General features: G+C 40.0%; 1 protein-coding gene across 2 annotated transcripts in view; it reads left to right on the top strand.

Moving 5' to 3' along the window:
- The window catches only part of Ccdc122 (coiled-coil domain containing 122), a 71,144-nt gene extending 48,011 nt beyond the window's left edge, over positions 1 to 23,133 (top strand). For both annotated transcript variants that reach the window (XM_052190909.1, XM_052190908.1), the window contains one exon: positions 22,536 to 23,133. In XM_052190909.1, coding sequence (XP_052046869.1) covers positions 22,536 to 22,733 — 198 coding nt within the window. In that variant the 3' untranslated portion in view covers positions 22,734 to 23,133. The remainder of the gene's footprint in view (positions 1 to 22,535) is intronic.
- The last annotated feature ends 770 nt before the right edge of the window (positions 23,134 to 23,903 follow it).

Below are 23,903 nucleotides of genomic sequence, written 5' to 3'. Positions count from 1 at the left end.
GCTCTCCTCAACAATAGCTTGGTCAAGGAAGAAATAAAGAAAGAAATTAAAGACTTTTTAGAATTTAATGAAAATAAAAACACATCATATGAGAATTTATGGGACCCAATGAAAGCAGTGCTAAGAGGAAAACTTATAGCTCTGAATGCCTCCAAAAAGAGAATGGAGAGAGCTTACACTAACAACTTGACAGTGCACTTGAAAGCTCTAGAACAAAAGGAAGCAAATACCCCCAATATACATAATCAAACTTAGGGCAGAAATCAACCAAACAGAAACAAAAAGAACTATACAAAGAATCAACAAAACAAGGAGCTGGTTCTTTGAAAAATTCAACAAGACAGATAAACCCTTAGCCAGACTAACCAGAGGGCACAGAGACAGGATCCAAATTAATAAAATCAGAAATGAAAAGGGAGACATAACAACAGAAACTGTGGATCAAAAAAAACATTAGATCCTACTACAAGAGATTATACTCAACAAGGTTTGAAAACCTGGATGAAATGGACAACTTTCTAGATACATACCAGGTGCCAACGTTAAAACAGGATCAGATAAATCATCTAAATAGTACCGTAAGTCCTGAGGAAATAGAAGCAGTCATTAATAGTCTCCCATCAAAAAAAAAAAATGCCCAGGACCAGATGGGTTTAATGGGGAATTCTATCAGATCTTCAAAGAAGAGTTAATACTGATGCTCTTCAAACTTTTCCACAAAATAGAAATTCAAGGAACACTACCTAACTCATTCTATGAAGCCACAATAACGCTTATACCTACACCAAACAAAGACCAAACAAGGAAGGAGAACTTCAGATTAATCTCCCTCATGAACATTGATGCAAAAATATTGAAAAATATCCTGGCCAACCGAATCCAAGAATGCATCAAAACTATAATTCACCACTATCAGGTAGACTTCATCCCAGGGATGCAGGGATGGTTCAATATACAGAAATCTGCCAATGTAATCCACTAAATTAACAAGGTAAAGGAAAACACCATCATTTCATTAGATGCTGAAAAGGCGTTTGACAAAACCAGCATCCCTTCATAATAAAAGTCTTGGAGATTTTGGGAATCCAAGGCCCATACCTAAACATAGTGAAAACAATATACTGCAAACCAGTAGCCAATATCAAGTTAAATGGAGAGAAACTTGAAGCAATCCCACTGAAATCGGGGACCAGACAAGGCTGCCCCACTCTCTCCCTATCTATTCAATATAGTACTTGAAGTCCTAGCCAGAGCGATCAGGCAGCAAAAGGAGGTCAAAGGTATACAAATTGGAAAGGAAGAAGTCAAAATATCACTTTGCAGATGATATGATAGTATACTTAAGCGACCCCAAGACTTCCACCAGAGAACTCCTAAAGATGATAAACAACTTCAGCAAAGTGGCTGGATATAAAATTAACTCAAGCAAATCAGTAGCCTTCCTCTACTCAAAGGATAAACAAGAGGAGAAAGAAATTAGGGAAATGACACCCTTCACAATAGTCCCAGGTATGAATAATATGTCATACCTAGGTGTGACCCTAACAAAGCAAGTGAAAGATCTATATGACAAGAACTTTAAGTCTCTGAAAAAAGAAATCAAAGTCTCAGAAGGTGAGACTCCCATGTTCATTGGTAGAATCAATATAGTAAAAATGGCCATCTTGCTTAAAGCAATCTACAGATTCAGTGCAATCCCCATCAAAATCCCAAATCAATTATTCATAGATATAGAAAGAGCAATTCTCAAATTCATCTGGAATAACAAAAAACTCAGAATAGCAAAAACTATTCTCCACAACAAAAGATTTTCTGGAATCACCATCCCTGTCCTCAAGCTCTACTACAGTAGTGATACAAACTATGCAGACAGGCAGGAAGATCAATGGAATGAACTCACACATGTACGGTCACTTGATATTTGACAAAGGAGCTAAAAACATCCAGTGGACAAAAGATAGCCTTTAATGGTGCTGGATCAACTGGAGATCTGCATGCAGAAAAATGCAAATCGACCCATTCTTATCTCCTTGTACAAAGCTCAAGTCCAAGTGGAACAAGGATCTACACATAAAACCAGACACACTGAAGCTTATAGAGGAGAAAGTGGGGAGACGAATCTTGAACACATGGGCACAGGGGAAAAGTTCCTGAACAGAACACAAATGGCTTATGCTCTAAGAACAAGAATTGACAAATGGGACCTCATAAAACTGCAAGGCTTCTGTAAAGCAAAGGACACAGTCAATAGGACAAAACGGCAACCAACAAATTGGGAAAGATCTTTACCAACCCTACATCCGATAGAGGGCTAATATCCAGTGTATACAAAGAACTCAAGAAGTTAGTCTCCAGAGAGTCAAATAACCCTATTTAAAAATGGGGTACAGAGCTAAACAGGGAATTCTCAACTGAGGAAACTCAAATGGCTCTAAAGCACCTAAAGAAATGTTCAGCATCCTTAGTTATCAGGGAAATGCAAATCAAAGCAACACTGAGATTCCACCTTATACCAGTCAGAATGGCTAAGATGAAAAACTCAGGGGGCAGCAGTTGCTGAAGAGGATGTGGGGAAAGAGGAACACTTCTCCATTGTTGGTGGGATTGCAAGCTGGTAAAACCACTCTGGAAATCAGTTTGGCGATTCCTCAGAAAATTAGACATAGTAATACCAGCGGACCCACTTATACCACTCCTGGGCATATACCCAGAAGATGTTCCTACATGTAATAAGGACACATGCTCCATTATGTTCATAGCTGCCTTATTTGTAATAGCCAGAAGATGGAAAGAACACAGATGTCCCTCAACAGAGGAATGGATACAGAAACTGTGGTATATACACACAATGGAGTTCTATTCAGCTATTAAAAACAATGAATTCATGAAATTCTTAGGCAAATGGATGGAACTAGAAGGTGTCCTCCTTAGCAAGGCAACCAATCACAAAAGAACGCACATGGTATGCACTCACTAATAAGCGGATGCTAGTCCAAAGGCTCAAAATAAACAAGTTACAATTCACCCAGCTCAAGAAGAAGGAGGACTTAAGTGAGGGTACTTTGGTTCCTCTAAGAAAGGGAACAAAATAGTCACAGGAGCAATAAGGGAGACAATGTGTGGAGCAGAGACTGAAGTAAAGGCCACCCAGAGACTGCCCTGCCTGGGTATTCATCCTATAAACCGTCAACAAACTCTGACACTACTATGGATGACAAGAAGTGTATACCAAAAGGAGCATGCCATGGTTGTCTGTGGAGGGGCCCTGCCAGAGCCTTACAAATACAGAGGCAGATGCTAACAACCAACTATTGGACTGGGCATGGGGTCCCCAATGGAGGAGCTGGAGGATGGTCCAGAGGAGCTGAAGGGGTTTACAGCCCCATGGGAAGAACAATGATTTCGGCCACCCAGATGCCCCAAGACTTCCAGGGACTGAACCATCAACCAAGGGACACACATGATTCCAGCCAAAAATGTGGCAGAGGAAGGCCTTATTGAGCATCAGTGGGAGGAATGATTCTTGGTCAGGAGAGGCATATAAGTGGAGGCATGGGGAAGGAGGAAGAGGACGGGTTGGGGGTCTTAGGGTAGGAGGGGGGATATTGGGAAAGATTTTACCATTGGCAATGTAAATGAAGATGATATTCAATAAAAAAATAAATTAAAAAATATTTGAAGAAATATTGGACAAGAATCTAAACATAAATAAAGTATATCTTGAAGATTTAAGAAACAGCACATTCTAAGCAGGTTAAATAGAGTAAAAAGTATCTGAGATCATTAAAGTATTAAAAGTAAATACAAAGAACAGGCTTTACAGCAGGAATAAAACCATTAACTAGACAAGAATGATGGTAATTGATTTTTTAAAGCAAAAACATTGATGGTTAGTAAACAACAGAAAGCATATTAAAGTGTTAAAATGAAAAAATCTTGATTAAGAATTTTATACTTTATGAAATATTTTTTAAGCAAAGGTGAAATAATGAAATTTTCAAATAAGCAAAAGCTGGTAAACCTTGTTTCTAGTATATTTTCACTAAGCAGTGCTAAGTAACATTTTCCTATTAATTAATTTATTTACTTTACATCCTGATTGCTGCCCCTTTCCCAGTGCCCCGCTTACCAACAGCCCCTCCCCCTCCACCCCCCTTCCCTTCTCCTCTGAGAGGGTGGACCCCCTCCCCCGGGTACCCTGGCACAGCACTTCTCTGCAGGGATAGATGCATCCTCTCCTGCTCAGCCTAGACAAGGCAGCTAGTTAGGGGAATGGGATCTACAGACAGGGCTCTATTCCATTTGTTCAGGACCCACATGGAGGCTGAGCTGTATGTATGGTACATATGTGTGTATGGGTGTGTGTGTGTAGGTCTAGCCCATGCTTGCTCTTTGATTGGTGGTTCAGTCTCTGAGAGCCCCAAATGTCCAGGTTAGTTGACTGTTGGCCTTCCTGTGGGGTTGCTATCTTCTCTGGGTCCCTCAGTCCTTCCCCCAGCTCTTCCCTGTGACTGACTCTGTGAGCTCCCTCCAATGTTCAGATGCTGGGCTCTCTATCTGTTTCAGTCAGCTGCTAGGTAGAGCCTCTCAGAGTTATGATAGGCTCCTGTCTACAAACAGAACAGAGTACCATTCATAGCGTCAGGGATTGGTGCTTGCCTTGGGTTGGGCTAGTTATTAGTTAGCCATTCCCTCAGTCTCTGCTCCATCTTTGTCCCTGCATTTTTTGTAGAGAGGACAAATTTTGGTCCAAGAGTTTTGTGGATGGGTTGGTGTTCTTATCCCTCCACTGGGAGTCCTGCCTGAGTACAGGTGGTGGCCACCTCAGGCTCCATATCCCCAGTCTTAGCTAAAGTCACTTCAGAGACTCTGAGAACCTCCCCCATCCCAGGTCTCTGGAATGTCCTAAAGATGCCCCCAACTCCAGCCACTGACTTCCATTCATTCTCCTGGCCCTTGGCCCTCTCTTCTATTTCTCCCCACACTTGATCCTGAACACACCCATGCCCATCCCCATCCTATTTCCTCTCTCACCCAGTTCCCTCTCTCCATCTGCCTCCTATAACTATTTAATTCTCCCTTCTAAGTGAGATTCAAGTATCCTTGCTTGGGTTGTCCTTCTTGTTTAGAGTCTTTGGGTCTGTGGAGTGTAGCATCGGTATTCTGTACTTTTTGGGTAATATCCACTTAGAAGTGAGTACATACTATGCATGTCTTTTTGGGTCTGGGTTATCTCATTCTGGATGATATTTTCTAGTTCCATCTACTTGCCTGCAAAACTCATGATGTCCTTGTTTTTAAAAGCTGAGTAATGCTTCATTGTGTAAATGAACCATATTGTTTTATATCTATTCTTCAGTTGAGGGGCATCTGGGTTGTTTCCAGTTTCTGGCTATTATGAATAAAGCTGCTATGAACATAGTAGAGCAAGTGTCCTTATGGGATGGTGGAGCATCTTTTAGGTATGTGCCGGGAGTGGTATAGCTGGGTCTTGAGGTAGGCCTATTCCCAATTTTCTGAGAAACTGACAAACTGATTTCCAGAGTGGTACAAATTTGCAAACCCAATAGAGGAGTGTTCCTCTTGCTCCACATCCTCGACAGTATGTGCTGTCTCTTGAGTTTATTTTTTCTTTTATATTAGCCATTCCGATGGGTATAAGATGGGATCTCAGGGTCATTTTGATTTGCATAAGAAATTATAAATAACATTTTTAATAAAAAAGGGGAAATGATCCTGCAAATGACTTGAAGTGGAAAATAGGTGGGTGAATAAAGGTGTACTTTTCTTGACTTGCTTAGAAGTTGATTGAAGGGCTTCTAGGTATCAGGGCATAGTCAGACCACTTCCGAACAAGTGGATGTTGTAATAAGTGAAACAGACACGCCTGGACCACTCTCCTGCTCAGACAGCAGCTCCTGCCATGCCTACTCACTCTTACACACCTGGTTGCAGCGGAGGGAGGGAGGGAAGGAGGGAGGGTTGACACACTGCAACTCAGCAGCTGCAGCGGGAGCCACAGTTTGGGGTATTCCCCATGCCCTCTGATCCTCTCTGAACCAACCTAGAAAGTGTGTGCATGCTGGCAGGCAGCCCACAGAAGCTGCACCACAGTGAGTTTCAGCTGTAAAAGGACTGTCCTTTCCCTATCACTGCTCCCAGAAAGAGCCTGGCATGCCCACCCCAGCCAATAGTGGGCAATGGATGCCACCTGTAGTCACCATGCCTGCCCCTGCCTTAGGAGGTCCAAAGCCAGGAGATGTACATTTACAGAAGTGTCTATCTGAAAGGCCACACCAGCTTCATTGGAGGAGTTGATCCCATCTCCTGTCAAACATGATACAAATGACCTTACTGGGAAAGGGAGGAATTTCATATTTCACTGAGTGAAAAAGTGGGGCCAATGTCTTCTATTGCAAGTTAATGTCACTTTCTCTGGTTTTGGTGGTTTTGGTATCTAAGTTTATAAGATTTAGATTTATGGTGTTTTTCTTGTTTTTGTCTTTTCCCCCTAGTGAGTTAGTAATTTAGTCACTCCTTCTAATTGTGTATGTTATAGTTATTTACAGTTCTGTACATTGTTAAGCCACTGTGGTTTTGCTTTTGTCTCATCAGAATATATATATCTTGCTAGTTCTCTCTCTCTCCCCACTTACTCATCTGCATTTATCAACTTATGTAGTCTCTCTGCCTCTCCTGCCTTCTTCTTCACACCTTGCCATTTTTCCTCTTTTCTCATCCTTTTCATTTTACTACTTAAGTACTAATACATCTTGTTCTAGAAAAGTCTGTAAACTACACATTCTCCAACCACTGTTTCTGAAGCAAAATAAGGAAAAACAGGTTTCCTACAGCTACTTATAAAGAACAGGAGTACTTATAAAGTAAGAAGTACCATCATATCCCCTTCCCCAACCCAGAAAAAAAAAAGGGATGCAGGAAAGGCAGCTTTGGGTTTATTTTGTGTGGGAGTTACTTTGGGATGTAACAGTGGTCATTCCTTGTCTTTATTCTTTGGTTCTCTGTTGTGTTTTGGGCCTCTATTGAGATGGGAATATCTCTGTTTTCTCTTTCCCTCTTCTCAAATGTTGTCTATGAATCCTCCAAGAGGGATGTCCTCATAAGAAATTGTTGCCTTTCCTGCATCCTTTTTATTTTTTCCATTAACTTATTTATTTGTTCACTTTACATCCTGAACCACAGCCCACCTGCTTCTTCTCCTCTCAGTTCCATCCTTCTACCTCTTTCCCTCATTCCCCCTCCACTTCTCCTCAGAGCACCAATCAAATTGCACCAGGACTAAGCACATCTTCTCTCCTAGAGGCAGCCCAGATAGGGAAAGGGATCCAAAGGTAGGAATTCGAGTCAGAGCCTGCCCACCCACTCCAGTTAGGGAACCTGTATGAAGACCTCGCCGTACATCTGCTGCATATGTATAAGGGGCCTAGAGTCCATGCCTGTTCTTTGGTCTCAGTGAGCACCCATGGGCCCAGGTTAGTCGGCCCTGTTGGTCTTCCTGTGGTGTTCTTGAGGCCTCCATCTCCCTCAGTCCTTCCCCAGACTGTTACACAAGACTCCCTGAGCTCTGCCTAATATTTGACTGTGGGTCTCTGTATCTGTTTCCAACACCTGCTGATGAAGCCTCTGAGATGCATGGTAACAATAAATAGATAAACAAACCAACATTTTTGTTGGTATAGGGAGTGAACAGGAGAAGGCTGGCTCTCACAGCAAATGAGAATGCTCTAAGATGGTTTCTGTGGAGAAGCTCTGGCAAAACCATGAAAATACATAAGGACTAGTCATGCACAAAACTGGGAAAGCTGTCCAGGCAAAGAAAGCACAACCAAGTGCAAAGATCTTAGGCTGTGAGTATGCTTGGGCTCCGGGGACAGGCGTGTAGTGTGTCTGGAGTGGAGGCAGGAAGACAAAAGTTGTAAGAGATGAGATCAAAGTGTGCCGATGTGAAGCCTTCCCCACTGTTTAGTGTGGTTTGGGTTCCACACCTAGTTCTTTTGTTTATATTTTGCCAGTTAGCTGTAGTAACTGAATAAGAAGAGCAGCTACACATTTCTTACAAGCAAACAAGTTTCATGCTCTATAGAATCATGACATTCTTGGTTACTTAATGGTATTCAAGTCTTAATATTAGGACATCTATCAGTCATAATGCCACCTGGAGGGGCTTTAAGAAGCTCACCAGGTGACCTTTCCTTCATGAAGTCACCCCTAGGCCAAAACTCCTTTTCAGCCTTCAAGCTTAGAAATTTAACATTGTTAGCATCTTAGAGTCAGGTATCCCATATTATTACAAAAAAAGCAAACTTTCAAGGAGACAGGTAATTTATGTGAGTCACTGCTTCTCTTTTATGGAAAACACCTTGCTAGAAGCCACATTATCACAGGATTGGTACATGCATGAAAATCAAGTCAATTGCATACACCTCAGTGTTCTTGACCCATAGGCAAGTGTGTGTGGGCATTTTCTTGATCACTGATTGATGTGGGTGGGTCTAGCTCATTGTGGGCAGTGCTATCCTTGGGTGGGTGGTTCTGGGAGGGATAAGAAAGCATGTTGAAAAAGTCATGAAGAGTAAGCCAGTAAGCAACAGGACCTGTATATATACCACATTTTGTGTATCCATTCCTCCATTGAGGGACATCTGGGTTCTTTCCAGCTTCTGGCTATTATAAATAGAGCTGCTATGAACCTAGTAGAACATGTGTCCTTATTACTTGCTGGAGAATCCTCTGGGTATATGTCCAGGAGTGATATAGCAGGGTCCTCCAGTAGTATTATGTGGAATAATATCCCCATTGGGAAGAAGCTTCCCCAATCAGAACTGTTTTCTGAGGAACTGCCAAACTATTTTTTCAGAGTGGTTGTATCAGCTTGCAATCCCACCAGAAGTGGAGGAGTGTTCCTTTTTCTCTACAACCTCTGACAGCACCTGCTGTCTCCTGAGTTTTTTATCTTAGTTATTCTGACCGGTGTGAGGCGAAATCTCAGGCTTGTTTCGATTTGCATTTCCCTGATGACTAAGGATGTTGAACATTTTTTAGGTGCTTCTCAGCCATTCAATATTCCTCTTTCTTTGTTTAACTCTGTACCCCATTTTTTAATAGGGTTATTTGGTTCTCTGGAATCTAACTTCTTGAGTTCTTTGTATATATTGTATATTTGCCCTCTGTCAGATGTAGGGTTGGTAAAGATCTTTTGCCAATTTGTTAGCCTAGGAGCTTGGAATACCCAAGACACATTTCACATATGGAATGATGCCCAAGAAGGAGGAAGAACAAAGTATGGATCCTTGGGTCCTTTGTAGAAAGGGGAAAAATACCCACAGAAAGAAGGAGATACAAAGACAAAAGGTTGATCAGAGTCTGAGAGAAAGACCATCCAGAGACTACTATACCCAGGGATTCATCCTATATACAGGCACAAAACCCAGACACTATTTTTTTTTTCAAGACAGGGTTTCTCTGTGTAGCCCTGGCTGTCCTGGAACTCACTCCATAGACCAGGCTGGCCTCGAACTCAGAAATCTGCCTGCCTCTGCCTCCCAAGTGCTGAGATTACAGGCATGCACCACCACATCCGGCCTAACCCAGACACTATTGTGGATGCCCACAAGTACTTGCTGACTGGAGCCAGATATTGCTATCACTTGGGAGGCTCTCCTAGTGCATGACAAATACAGAGGGGGACACACTCAGCCAGCCATTGAACTGAGCACAGGGTCCCCAATGGGAGAGCTAGACAAAGGACCCAAGGAGCTGAAAGGGTTTGCAGTGCCACAGGAGGAACAATATGAGTTACCCAGTATGCCCAGAGCTCCCCAGGACAAAACCATCAACCAAAGAGTACACATGGAGTTATCCATGGCTCCAGACACATCAGCAACAGAGGATGTCTTGTTACACACTAAAGGGAGGAGGGGCCCTTGGTCCTGGAAAGTCTTGATGCCATAGTGTAGAGGACAGGGAAACAGAGGAGGGTTGGTTCGGGAAGGGGAGATGGCTTATGGGATTTTCAGGGGAGGGAGGAACCAGGAAAGGGGACAACATTTGAAATGTAAATAAAGAATATACCCAATAATAAAAAAAAAAAGAAAAAAGAAAAGCTTATTTTAAATGTAGTTTCATCAGTATTCAGCAAAACCAGAACGGGGAAGTGGGAAGGGGCGGGTGGGAGGACAGGGGAAGAGAAGGGGGCTTGCGGGACTTTCGGGGAGTGGGGGGGCTAGAAAAGGGGAAATCATTTGAAATGTAAATAAATTATATCGAATAATAATAATAAAAAAAAAGATGAAAAAAAATGTAGTTTCATTATTTAATATATTTAATAAGTTGGGATTATGTCATTCCCATTATTTGTTGGTTTCACATAGAATTCCTTCATATATATTTTTTCAGGAAGTATATTAGGTTTCCATATTACTAAATAAGTGTCCCTTAATTTTAGCTGAGCAAGCTGAGCAATACTCTTCTTGTATTCTGTCCTTCATCCATCTCATTGATCCTCCCATTCAGCCTCTTCCTTCCATAACTATTCTATTATCCTTTCCTAACATGATCTGTATGCCCATATCGTCCCTTACTCTATACCTAAGCTCTGTGATGCTACAGATTGTGGCTTACTTATTATTGACTTATTCACATGTAATATTCAAATGTAAGCACTTTCCCTGCCATGTTAGTCTTTCTATGTCTGGGATACTTCACTCAGGAATATTTTTTCTAGTTCTTTTCATTTGCTTACAATTACATGATGCCATTTTAATAGCAGAATAATACTCCATTATGTAAATAGCCCACATTTTCTTTATCCATTGTCCTGTTGAGGGACATTTATATTGTTTCCAATTTCCAGGTATTATTAATAGAGCAGCAATAAACATGTTTGAGCAGGAAGAAGTGTCCTTTGGGGAGATGCTCAAGAGTGGCATAGCTGAATCTTGAGGCAGATTGATTCCCATCTTCCTGAGGAATTGCCACACTGATTCCCATAGTGGCTTTTTGCATTCCCACGAGCAATGGATGAATGCTTTCCTTGTTCCACATCCTCCACAGCGTAAGTTGTTGCTTGTTTAGTCACTTTGGTGTTTGATGAAATCTCAAAATGGTTTTGATTTGCATTTCCCTGATGACTCAGTATCTTGAGCATTTCTTTAAGGGCTTCCCAGCTACTTGAGTTTTCTCTTTTGAGAATTCTCTGGTTAGATCTGTACCCCATTTTTAATTGTTTTTTGTTTGTGTGATTTGATATCTAGCCTTTTGAGTTCTTTTTATATTAGCCCTCTTTCAGATGTGTAAAATCTTTTTCCATTTTACAGCTGCATCTTTGTCCTAATGAGCCTGTCCTTTGCTGTGCAGCTTCTCAGTTCCATGAGGTTCCATTGATTAATTGTTGATCTTAGTCCCTGCACTATCAGTGCATGTCCAGGAAGTTGTCTCCTATACCAGGAAGTTCAAGGCCATTCCCAGTTTCTCACCCATCTGGTTCAGTGTGTCTGGTTTTATGTTGAAGTCTTTGGTCTATTTAGAGTTGAGTGTTGTCAAGTGATAAGTATGGATCTATTTGGATTCTTCTACATGTAGCTATTCAGTTTTATAAGCACTATTTGTCAAATAGTTGCCTTTATTTCTACTGTGTGTTTCTGGCTTCTTTATAAAAAATTATATACCTTGCATTTATAGATTTATGTCTGAGTCTTCATTTCAACTGTAGGGATCAAATTGTCTGTTTTGTACCAATAACAGGATGGTTTTAATACTGTAGGTTTGTAGTACAGCTTGAAATTGGGGATAGTGATACTTCCTTCAGTTCTTTTATTATTCTAGACTGTTTTTTAGCTGCCCTGTGTTTTTTGTGTTTCATTTTTCTTGTATCTGTTGAGACTTGCTTTGAGTCTGAGTATATATTCAATTTTGGAGAAAGTTCCATGAGGTGCTGAGAAGGTATATTCTTTTGTGTTTGGATGAAATATTCTGTAAATATATGTTAGGTTATTTGATTTATAACATCAGTTAACTCCAAGCATTTCTTTGTTTAGTTTTCTCTGGGCTATCTGTCTATTGTCAAGAATAAGGAAATGGAGTCTCCCACTAAGAGTCTTGTGAGAGTCAGTATGTGATTTAAGTTGTAGTAATACTTCTTTTATGAACTTTGGTACCCTTGTGTTTGGTGCATAGATGTCAAGAATTGAAATGTCCTCTTGGTGCAAGCCTGTAATCCCAGCACTCTGGGAGGCAGAGGCAGGTGGATTTCTGAGTTGGAGGCCATCCTGGTCTACAGAATGAGTTTCAGGGCAGCCAGGGCTATACAGAGAAACCTTTTCTTGAAAAAACCAAAATCCAACAAAAGAAAAAAGAAAGAAATGTCCTCTTCAGGGGGAAAGAAGGGGGCTTATGGGACTTTCGGGGAATGGGGGGGCTAGAAAAGGGGAAATCATTTGAAATGTAAATAAATTATGTCAAATAAAAAAAATAAAAAAGAAAAAGAAATGTCCTCTTGGGTGTTGTTTGATGAGCATGTAGTTTCCTTTCCCATTGTTTCTGATTAGTTTTTGTTTGAGGTCTATTATGTCAGGTATTGAAATGGTTACATAGGCTTGCTTTTTAAGTCCATTGTTTGGAATATCTTAGGTGATGTCTATCCTTGATGTTAAAGTATGTTTCTTGGATGTAACAGACAAATGGAGCTTATTTTCACCTTCATTCTGTTAGTCTATCATTTTATTGGGAAAATGAGATGGTGATGTTGAGACATATCAATGAGCAGTGTTTGTTGGGATCTGTTAATTTGTTGTTACTTGTAGTAGTGGTAGTTATGGAGGTAGTATTGGTGTTGGTGGTCAGGATGGTGGTGGTGGTGGTGGGTATGCGTGGGTGTGTGCAAACATGTGTGTGTGTGTGTGTGTGTGTGTGTGTGCGCGCGCGCGCGCGCATGCGTGCATGTGTGTTTGCTTCCCTTCTTTTGATTTGCTGGTCTAAGATTATTTATTCTCTGGGTTTTCTTGGAAGTAGTTAACTTCTTTTGGTCAGAGTTTTCCTTTTAGCACTTTCTTTAGAACTGGATTTGTAGATAGATACTGGTTATATTTTGGATTAGAGCAAGTGGGTGTCTTACTTTCTTGATCTATTGTGAGGGAAATTTTGCTGGATATAATAGCCTAGAATGGTATCTATGGTCTCTTAAGAGCCTGCAGAATACCTTTACAGTCTCTTGTTACAGACCTAACAAATCCGGTGTCGGTCTCATATATGTTACATATATATGAGTCAGTAACATATGTCTTTAGATGTTATTTGGTCTTTTTCTCTTGAAGCCTTTGTTATTTTGTTCTATACATTTAGTGTTTTGATTATTATGTGTAGAGGAGATTTTCTTTTCTGGTCCATTCCTTCTGGTGTTTTGTATACTTCTTGTACTTTGACAGACATTTTTTTTTTAGGTTGGAGAAATTTTTTCTATAACTTTGCTAAAGCTTTTTTTCTGGGCCTTTTGACTTGGGTTTCTCCCAACTCTATTCCTATAACTCTTAGATTTCTTCTTTTCATAATGCCCCAGATTTCCTGGATGTTTTTTTTTTTGCATTTATTTTTTTTATTCGATATAATTTATTTACATTTCAAATGATTTCCCCTTTTCTAGCCCCCCACTCCGCGAAAGTCCCATAAGCCCCCTTCTCTTCCCCTGTCTCCCACCCACCCCTTCCCACTTCCCCGTTCTGGTTTTGCTGAATACTGCTTCACTGAGTCTTTTCCTGGATATTTTATACTAGGAGATTTGTAGATTTAACATTTACCTTGACCAAAATATCCATTTTATCTATAGCATCTTCAATGTCCTTTATGATTTCTATTCATTATGTGAGGTTTGCCTCTGAGGTACTTATATGGCTACATAAGATTTTAATTTCCATATTTTACTTAGTTTGGGTTTTCTTGGTTGATTTTATTCTCACTATCAGATCTTTTATTCATTTCCTTCCACTGTTTGTATTTTCATTGATTTCTTTAAAGGATTTATTTGTTTACTCTTTAAGGACCTCTGTTACCATCATAAAGGGTATTCTTTTTTTTTATTCGATATAATTTTTTATTTACATTTCAAATGATTTCCCCTTTTCTAGCCCCCTACTCCCCGAAAATCCCATAAGCCCCCTTCTCTTCCCCTGTCCTCCCACCCACCCCTTCCCACTTCCCCGTTCTGGTTTTGCCGAATACTGCTTCACTGAGTCTTTCCAGAACAAGGGGCCACTCTTCCTTTCTTCTTGTACCTCATTTGATGTGTGGATTATGTTTTGGGTATTCCAGTTTTCTAGGTTAATATCCACTTATTATGGTGAGTGCATACCATGATTCACCTTTTGAGTCTGGGTTACCTCACTTAGTATGATGTTCTCTAGCTCCATCCATTTGCTTAAGAATTTCATGAATTCATTGTTTCTAATGGCTGAATAGTACTCCATTGTGTAGATATACCACATTTTTTGCATCCACTCTTCTGTTGAGGGATACCTGGGTTCTTTCCAGCATCTGGCAATTATAAATAGGGCTGCTTTGAACATAGTAGAGCATGTATCCTTATTACATGGTGGGGAATCCTCTGGGTATATGCCCAGGAGTGGTATAGTAGGATCTTCTGGAAGTGAGGTGCCCAGTTTTCGGAGGTACCGCCAGACTGATTTCCAGAGTGGTTGTACCAATTTGCAACCCCACCAGCAGTGGAGGAGTGTTCCTCTTTCTCCACACCCTCTCCAACACCTGCTGTCTCCTGAATTTTTTTTCTTTTCTTTTTTTTTTATTTGATATAATTTATTTACATTTCAAATGATTTCCCCTTTTCTAGCCCCCCCACTCCCCGAAAGTCCCGTAAGCCTCCTTCTCTTCCCCTGTCCTCCCTCCTACCCTGTCTCCTGAATTTTTAATCTTAGCCATTCTGACTGGTGTAAGATGAAATCTCAGGGTTGTTTTGATTTGCATTTCCCTAATGACGAATATAAAGTTGAGCATTTTTTAAGATGCTTCTCCGCCATCTGAAGTTCTTTAGGTGAGAATTCTTTGTTTAACTCTGTACCCCATTTTTTAATAGGGTTGTTTGGTTTTCTGGAGTCTAACTTCTTGAGTTCTTTATATATATTGGATATTAGCCCTCTGTCTGATGTAGGATTGGTGAAGATCTTTTCCCAATTTGTTGGTTGCCAATTTGTCCTCTTGATGGTGTCCTTTGCCTTATAGAAACTTTGTAATTTTATGAGGTCCCATTTGTCAATTCTTGATCTTAGAGCATACGCTATTGGTGTTCTGTTCAGAAACTTTCTCCTGTACCGATGATGTCCTCAAGGGTCTTCCCCAGTTTCTTTTCTATTAGCTTCAGAGTGTCTGGCTTTATGTGGAGGTCCTTGATCCATTTGGATTTGAGCTTAGTACAAGGAGACAAGGATGGATCAATTCACATTCTTCTGCATGCTGACCTCCAGTGGAACCAGCACCATTTGTTGAAAAGGCTATCTTTTTTCCATTGGATGTTTTCAGCCTCTTTGTCGAGGATCAAGTGGCCATAGGTGTGTGGGTTCACTTCTGGATCTTCAATCCTGTTCCATTGATCCTCCTGCCTGTCACTGTACCAATACCATGCAGTTTTTAACACTATTGCTCTGTAGTATTGCTTGAGGTCAGGGATACTGATTCCCCCAGACTTTCTTTTGTTGCTGAGAATAGTTTTAGCTATCCTGGGTTTTTTGTTGTTCCAGATGAATTTGATAATTGCTCTTTCTAACTCTGTGAAGAATTGAGTTGGGATTTTGATGGGTATTGCATTGAATCTGTATATTGCTTTTGGCAAAATGGCCATTTTAACTATATTGATTCTACCGATCCATGAGCATGGGAGGTTTTCCCATTTTTTGAGGCTATTCTAATGTCTTTCTCTTTGCTTCAGCAATCTTGGAATACTCAAAGGCTGCCATCATAGGTTTGCTGGGCTGTCGTGGAGACATTAAGTTTCTTGGTTCTGGTTGTGTTTTTATGCTGGCATCTAGGCATGTGGGATTAGAAAAATCATAATTCTAGGTGCTATTATCAGGTACGTTTGTTGGGTGAGTGTTCTGTTCCTTGGTTTCTGTTTCCTCTCCAGTTCTTATAAGATTGTGCTGGCTGTGTTTTGCCTGGTAGGCAATTTGTCTGGAGCTCTGATAGGTGTGGCCAGTGAAGGTTCCATCTAAAATGTGTTTCTAGGTGGTAGAAACTAAACTTAAGAATAGAGTTGGGCAAGGTAGAGGAGGGAGGAAAGTGGGTTTCCTGGAAATGGGGCAGAGAGTGAGGACAGGCTACACAACCGTTAACAGCAAGTCCTAGATACCCCAACACACCAAAAAAGCAAGATTTGGATTTAAAATCACTTGCCATGATGCTGTTACAAGAACATATGAAGGACATAAATGAATCTCTTAAAGAAATTTAGGAGAAAAATGATCAAAAGCTAGAAGCCCTTACAAGAGAAACACAAAAATCACTTAAAGAAATTCAGGAGAATAAGAGTAAAAAGATAGTAGCCATTAAGGAGGAAATGCAAAAATCACTTAAAGAAGTACAGGAGAACTTTGATCAACAGACAGAAATCATGAAAGAGGAAACACAAAAATCTCTTAAAGAATTACAGGAAAACACAAACAAGCAAGTGAAGAAACTGAGCAAAAACATCCAGGATCTAAAAATAGAAGTAGAAACAACTAAGAAATCACAAAGGGAGACAACTTTGGAGATAGAAAACCTTGGGAATAAATCAGGGACCATAGATGCAAATATCAACAACAGAATACAAGAGATAGAAGAATCTCAGATGCCGAAGATACCATAGAAACTATGGACTCAATGGTCAAAGTAAATGCAAAATGCAAAAAGCTTGTAACCCAAAACATCCAGGAAATCCAGGACACAATGAGAAGGCCAAACCTAAGGATTATAGGCATAGATGAAAGCGAAGATTTACAACTTAAAGGGCCAGCAAATATCTTCAATAAAATTATGGAAGAAAACTTCCCTAACCTAAAGAGAGAGATGCCCATGAATATACAAGAAGCCTATAGAACTCCAAACAGACTGGACCAGAACAGAAATACTTCCCGTCACATAATAATCAAAACACCAAATGTACTAAACAAAGAAAGAATATTAAAGGCAATAAGAGAAAGAGGCTAAGTAACATGTAAAGGAAGACCTATCAGAATCACAACAGACTTCTCACCAGAGACTATGAAAGCTAGAAGATCCTGGGCAGATCTCATGCAGACTCTAAGAGAACACAAATGCCAGCCAAAACTACTATACCCAACAAAACTCTCAATCACCATAGATGGAGAAACCAAGATATTCCATGACAAAACCAAGTTCACCCAATATCTTTCCACAAACCCAGCCCTACAAAGGATAATAGGAGGAAAACACCAATACAAGGAGGGAAACTTCACCCTGGAAAATGCAAGATAGTAACCTTCTTTCATAAATCCCCAAAGAAGTTAACCAATCAAATATAAAAGATAACATCAAAAATGATAGGAAGTAATAATCATTATTCCTTAATATCTCTTAACATCAATGGACTCAATTCCCCAATAAAAAGACATAGACTAATGGACTGGATACATAAACAGGATCCTACATTTTACTGCATACATGAAACAAACCTCAGTGTCAAAGACAAACACTATCTTAGACAATTATTTGTCTGGAAGACAATTTTACAAGCAAATGGTCTGAGGAAACAAGCTGGAGTAGCCATTCTAATATCAGATAAAATTGACTTTCAACCTAAAGTCAGCAAAAGAGACACTGAGGGACACTTCTTGCTGGTCAAAGGAAAAACACACCAAGAAGAACTCTCAATCCTGAACATCTATGCTCCAAATGCAAAGGTACCTTCATTCATAAAAGAAACTTTACTAAAGCTCAAAGCACACATTGCACCTAACACAATAATTGTGGGTGACTTCAACACTGCACTTTCCTCAATGGACCAATCAGGAAAACAGAAACTAAACAGGGACACAATGAAACTAATTGAAGCTTTGGACCAATTAGTGTTAACAGATATATATATAAAACATTTCACCCTAAAGCAAAAGAATATACCCTTTTCTCATCACCTCATGGTGCCTTCTCCAAAATTGACCATATAATTGGTCACAAGACAGACCTCAACAAATATAAGAAGATCGAAATAATCTCATGCCTCCTATCAGATCACTATGGAGTAAAAGTGGTCTTTAATAACAATAAAAACAACAGAAAGCCCACATACACATGGAAACTGAACAATACTCTACTCAATGATACCTTGGTCAAGGAGGACCCTGCTATACCTCTCCTGGGCACATACCCAGAGGATTCCCCAGCATGCAATAAGGACACATGCTCCACTATGTTCATAGCAGCCTTATTTATAATAGCCAAAAGTTGGAAGGAACCCAGATATCCCTCAATGGAGGAATGAATACAGAAAATGTGGTATATATACACAATGGAGTACTATTCAGCAATTAAAAACAATGAATTCATGAATTTTTTAGGCAAATGGAACTGGATAATATCATCCTAAGCGAGGTAACGCAATCACAAAAGAATACACATGGAATGCAATCATTGATAAGTGGATATTAATTAGCCCTGAAGCTCTGAATACTGAAGATACAATTAGCATATCAAATGATTCCCATGAAGAAGGAAGAAGAGGGCACTAATCCTGGAAAGGCTTGATCCAACATTGTAGGGGAGTACCAGGACAGAGAAAAGGGAGGGGGAAAGATAGGAGAATGGATGAAGAGAAGAGGACTTATGGGACGTATGGGGAGGGGGGGAACTGGGAAAGAGGAAAGCTTTTGGATTGTAAACAAAGAATATAGAAAATAAAAATATATATTTAAAAAAAGAAATAGGCATAGCAAATCAGTTATTGTCACATACCAGACAAATTCATTTTTGACAACTTGATACTTTGAGTTTATTTAAGCTGTCACATTCTGACTTGTTGTAGTATTCACCTGTATGTTTCTACATATATAATGTAATTATAATTACATCTAATTATATATGCGTTTATAATTATACATAATATATATAGTAGGTATCTATCTCATCCCTATTATTACATAATTGTATTGCTTTATTTAAGATAAACATTGGGTTGATGAGGAAGCTCAGTGAGAAAAGGCACTTGTTGTCAAGCTTATTTCCCAGAATCCACAAGGTGGAGTGTGAGAACCAACTTAGGGCTCATATTTGTGTAGTTCTGTGAACATGCTAAAAGTAATTTGTCTTGATTCTGTGTGAATTGTTTAGCTACCACAACCTGTTTCTTGAGTATTGACCCACGTGGTTTGCATCCTGGAATCCTGACCAGGGACATTAGCACATGTGCAGTAAAGCCAGGATCAAGTTGGGAAGTATGCTTCTTCCAGTGGAGGGTACCTACTATCACCATAATCAGAACCTTAATATGTCTAATAGGTACATGGAGAGGGGTTAGCTCGTCTTGGTAGGGGTCTCTGTGGACAGCAGTCTCTGGCTATAAGCATCCAGGAGGGAAGAGCAGCAGTTGTTAGTCTTTGAATACTCTAGTCGGTTGTTCATAAGCATTCAAACACTATGGTAGCCCTCTTCAGACTGGCCATATGGAGAACTGATGTCTGTGACAGGGCTATGCCCATTTCAACAAGATACATTCACTCAGTACCTCATTTACTGATGCTTCCTCTGCCTTTAATAAGTGTTTTTGTATTGTCAGTTCTAATATAGAAATTTTTTTGTTTTGGTTTTTACCTTTCTATTATTGGGGGGGGTTATGCTATTACTATTTTTAAAGAATCCTTATACATGAATACTGTAATTACATGCTTTCTACCCCATACTCTCCCCACTCTAAGCCCTCCCATGACTCCTCACTCCCTCTTAATTTCATGACCAGCTCTTCTGTAATTATTAATATATGTTTGTTTAGGGATGGCTGCTTGGGATTGGATAACATATGTGGGGCGCTTGTCCCTGGAGAAGGCCAATTCTCCCTCTTAGTGATCATTCATTGTCTATAGCGCTTCATTTAGGAGTGAGGCCCTATGAGATGTCGCCCATCAATACTGAGTTGTCGGCTGCTGTTTTCACTGTGTAGCTCTTGTTTAGGGGATCATATTGTTAAGAACTGGTGAATGTGACTGTCATATGTAGGGAACACTATCTTGTAGACACACCCTGGTCCTCTGGCTCTTAGAATCTTTCTTCTCCCTCTTTGACCTTGTTTTCTGAGCATAGGTGTAGGCATTGTATTTAGATGTATCAGCTGGGGATAGGTACCTCATATTCTCTTGTTCCCTACACAATTATCAGTTGTGTATTTCTGAAATATTCATTTTGCTGCAAAATGAAGCTTTTTGAGGGATAAGAGTTATACTTATCTGTGGATACAGATATCTATTCAGAATGCTGTTGGGAATTACACGGACTTAGGAAAGACGCATTGGCAAGTTGTCCTCTTGGGTCCTTAACCTCACCAGCTATAAGTAGTTGGTTAGGTTTACAGTGACAGGTGTGAATCTCTGAATTCTCTCCAAGCCTTGAGTGGGCATTAAGTCCAATTAGGTGGCTGTTGATTACCCCTGAGATAAAAGTGTTACTTTTGTACCATAGATTATGTCTTACTATGCTGGTCACTGTTGTGGTTCATAGACTTTACAGATGGGAAAGATTTCTAGTTTCTTTACTCTCTTGGCACATTTGGATGCCATGATAGCTAGGCCTCGGGAGAAGGCTTCCAGGTGAGTTTCATCTTGTTTCCTTCAAGCCTTGTATCTGAAGTGTGTGGTGTCTTCAAATTCTCACACACAAAGTAGGAGAGAATCCTTGCCAACTATATATCTAATAAATGATTGCTAATCAGAATATACAAAGAACTAAAGAAAAAACATAACAGTAAAACCCAATTGCCCAATTAAAACTAGGGTATGGATCTGAACACAGAGTTCTCAAATGAAGACATAAAATTTGTTAAGAATTGTCTTTAAAGTGTTCAGTATCCTTAGCAATTAAGAAAATGCAAATTAAAAGTACTTTGAGATTTCATCTTACCCCAGTCAGAATGGCTGAAATCAAGTAAAAAACTAACAGTAAGGGCAGGGGAGGATGCGGGAAAGGGAGGCCTCACAGGGAAAATTGCACACTGGTGTGCCACTCTAGAAGTCAGGGCGGAAAAGCCTCCAAACAGCTAAGGTAGATGTACCATGTGACCTAGGTCTAACCCCTGGCAAGTGCCCCAGAGGGCCTCAGCATGCTACTTCCCAGACACAGTCTCAGCCATGGTCGTTGCTGCTCTATTCACAATAACTAGCTAGGATAGACAAAAAACCAAATATCCTTTTACTGATAAATGGGTAATGATGATGCAGTACACTGTGAAATTCTATTCAGTTGTTAAAAGAAGAAAATTGCAGATAAGTGCCTTTTTTTTCTTTGCCTTCTTATGGCCACCACATCATGACACCACATCACTTGTCATTTTCACTGCTTCTTCACCTTGCAGTGTGTCACTGTATGGCTCAGAATCAGGTTTCTCAGTCACTTAATGGCAAAGAAACAACAGACCCGCATCACCTCTTAGACCAGCATTCGGCCTTTATGCTGCTACTGCTTTGGGGGTTGAATGACCCTTTCACAGGGGGTGCCTAAGACCATCAGAAAACACATATTTACATTACAATTCAAACAGTAGCAACAATACAGTTTTGTAGTAGCAATGAAAGTAATTTTATGGTTGAGGGTTACAACAACATGAGGAGCTGTAGTAAATGGTCTTAGCATTAGGAAGGGTGAGAACCACTGTCTTAGATCTTTTAAGCTAGATAGAAAAAACAGAACCATTTCTCTCAACTAGTGATAAGACAGACATTAGAACAATTTCAATGGAGTGTAATAGGACAGTGGGTGATTCGTGAACTGCCAAGAGGAGTTGCAGAAAGCTGGGAGAGGTATGGGCAGCACTGCTGGCCATGCACGGACATAGTGAGATGTCGGAACAGCTGCACTGCTCAAGGCTCCGAATGGGCATGGGCTTACGAGCAGGCAGCTGAGAATTACTGCAGCAGTCACATTTACTTAACGCTGGACAACAACCTTGACAAGGAGCAGGTGCAGGTATTCATCACCATGCTGAATTCGGGTTCAAATCCCAAACATTGCTACTTGTTAGCATTGAAATTATGTTCAAATTACTCTGATTTTTCAGTTTCTTCACACACACACACACACACACAGTGAGGGGGGGCACCGAGGAAGTAGGAATAGTACACATGACATATGGTATTATGGCCATTTTATGTAGAAAACTTTTACTATTGGTAATATGCTGACTGTTAACATAATTCTTGTTGATTCTTTACAGTGAATTATTTTTGATTGAGTGCTTTTCTCTAGAGGAGTCAGTGTCTGTTATGACCATTGATTCATGCTCACAAGCACTGTTTATGTGTACTGTTTTCCAACAGGTACAACACAAGAGATACGATGCAATTCTTAAGCGTTTGCATTGTCAGGTGAACAAGATTCAATTAAATAGGAGGAAATGGCAATGGAACATCCAACAACTGGAAAAAACTGCGGCTGAGTTAAAAAGGCAGATCAGAGAGAAGGAAGCCAGTGAAATGCAGAGCAGGCCCGCAGCACTGTGGGAGAGGGGACTGTGAAGACCCTCCCGACTCTTCACAGCCAGCGCACAGCCTCAGAGGACCGTCTCAGTGACAGACAGTTTCTTCTTCTTTTTCCTCCTCCTCTTCCTGCTTTTTCTGTTTTGAATCTGGTATCTGTTGGTTAAAGTGCCTTCCTGTCTATGGTGCGTAGCACAAGGTAGACAATAGTAGTGTTTACAGGAGGCTAGCAGGAGAGTAGATGTGCATGCTTCAAATGTGCATTCCTGAATGCTTGTTTATAACTGTTGAATTCACTATCTTACAAATTAAAAATTTAGAAGAAACAATTAGATTTTCAATGACTTAAGTTTCTGAGATAAATAGTTGTCTGTTTAAGAATTTTTTACAACTGTCTTCAAAGTAGCCCTTAAATATTAATATTCATGATAATGTCATAATCTGTTTTATTGTTTCCTCTTTTCTCCAGAAAAAAAATCATTTTCCTTTGTTATTAAATAACATATATTAGAGTGCTACACTACATAAGAATTGTGTTTACTCTTCAGTCTATAAATTCTTTATTCTTATATTGTGACTAAAAGTTATAGCATCACATGAGGCAGGCATACAATAAAGCTCTTCAAAGAGGCATTTTTCCACATTGAAAGGCAATTTTTTTTTGTCAATGGCAATAAATTGAATGTAAAAACACGTCTGAAGATAAGATTGCTCTCTTTCATGCTCTGTTGATCATAACTACAGAGAAGCAAAACTAAAATATTAATTACTATAGATAGATACAGTTTAAAAATTTTCCTTGTAGGATTAAAGACTTTCAAAGAAGCACCATTGAGAAGATGTTCTGAATTTATCATCGCACTTTCCTAACATTTAGTATGCGTGTAGCTGATAGAAAGCCTGATTCTAGGAATCTCATTCTGTTTGGTGTTAACAGTCTTAGCCTAGGTGAGTGTGGCTGACCCTGGGGAACAGTTCAGATGGCTGCTCCTGTAACACAGTCAGCTTTGTTCCAGCACTCAGAAGGGCAGGCTACGACAGACAGAGAGGGTTAAGGGTTAAGCTTACAGACTGGGAGCGCTCACTGTGCTCAGCTGGAGACAAGGCTGAACCAGATGCTGCCTGTCTAGATGTGTGTTAGCATAATATGCACTTAAAAGTTATAGTTTACTCATCTTCTTTTGAGTTTTTAATTGTGATTGCTTGAGT

Source organism: Apodemus sylvaticus, chromosome 8, assembly GCF_947179515.1.
Source record: "Apodemus sylvaticus chromosome 8, mApoSyl1.1, whole genome shotgun sequence".
In the NCBI taxonomy this organism is placed as follows: Eukaryota; Metazoa; Chordata; class Mammalia; order Rodentia; family Muridae; genus Apodemus; species Apodemus sylvaticus.
The sequence above is the reverse complement of the archived record's forward strand: the minus strand, read 5'-3'. Positions and strand labels throughout refer to the sequence as shown.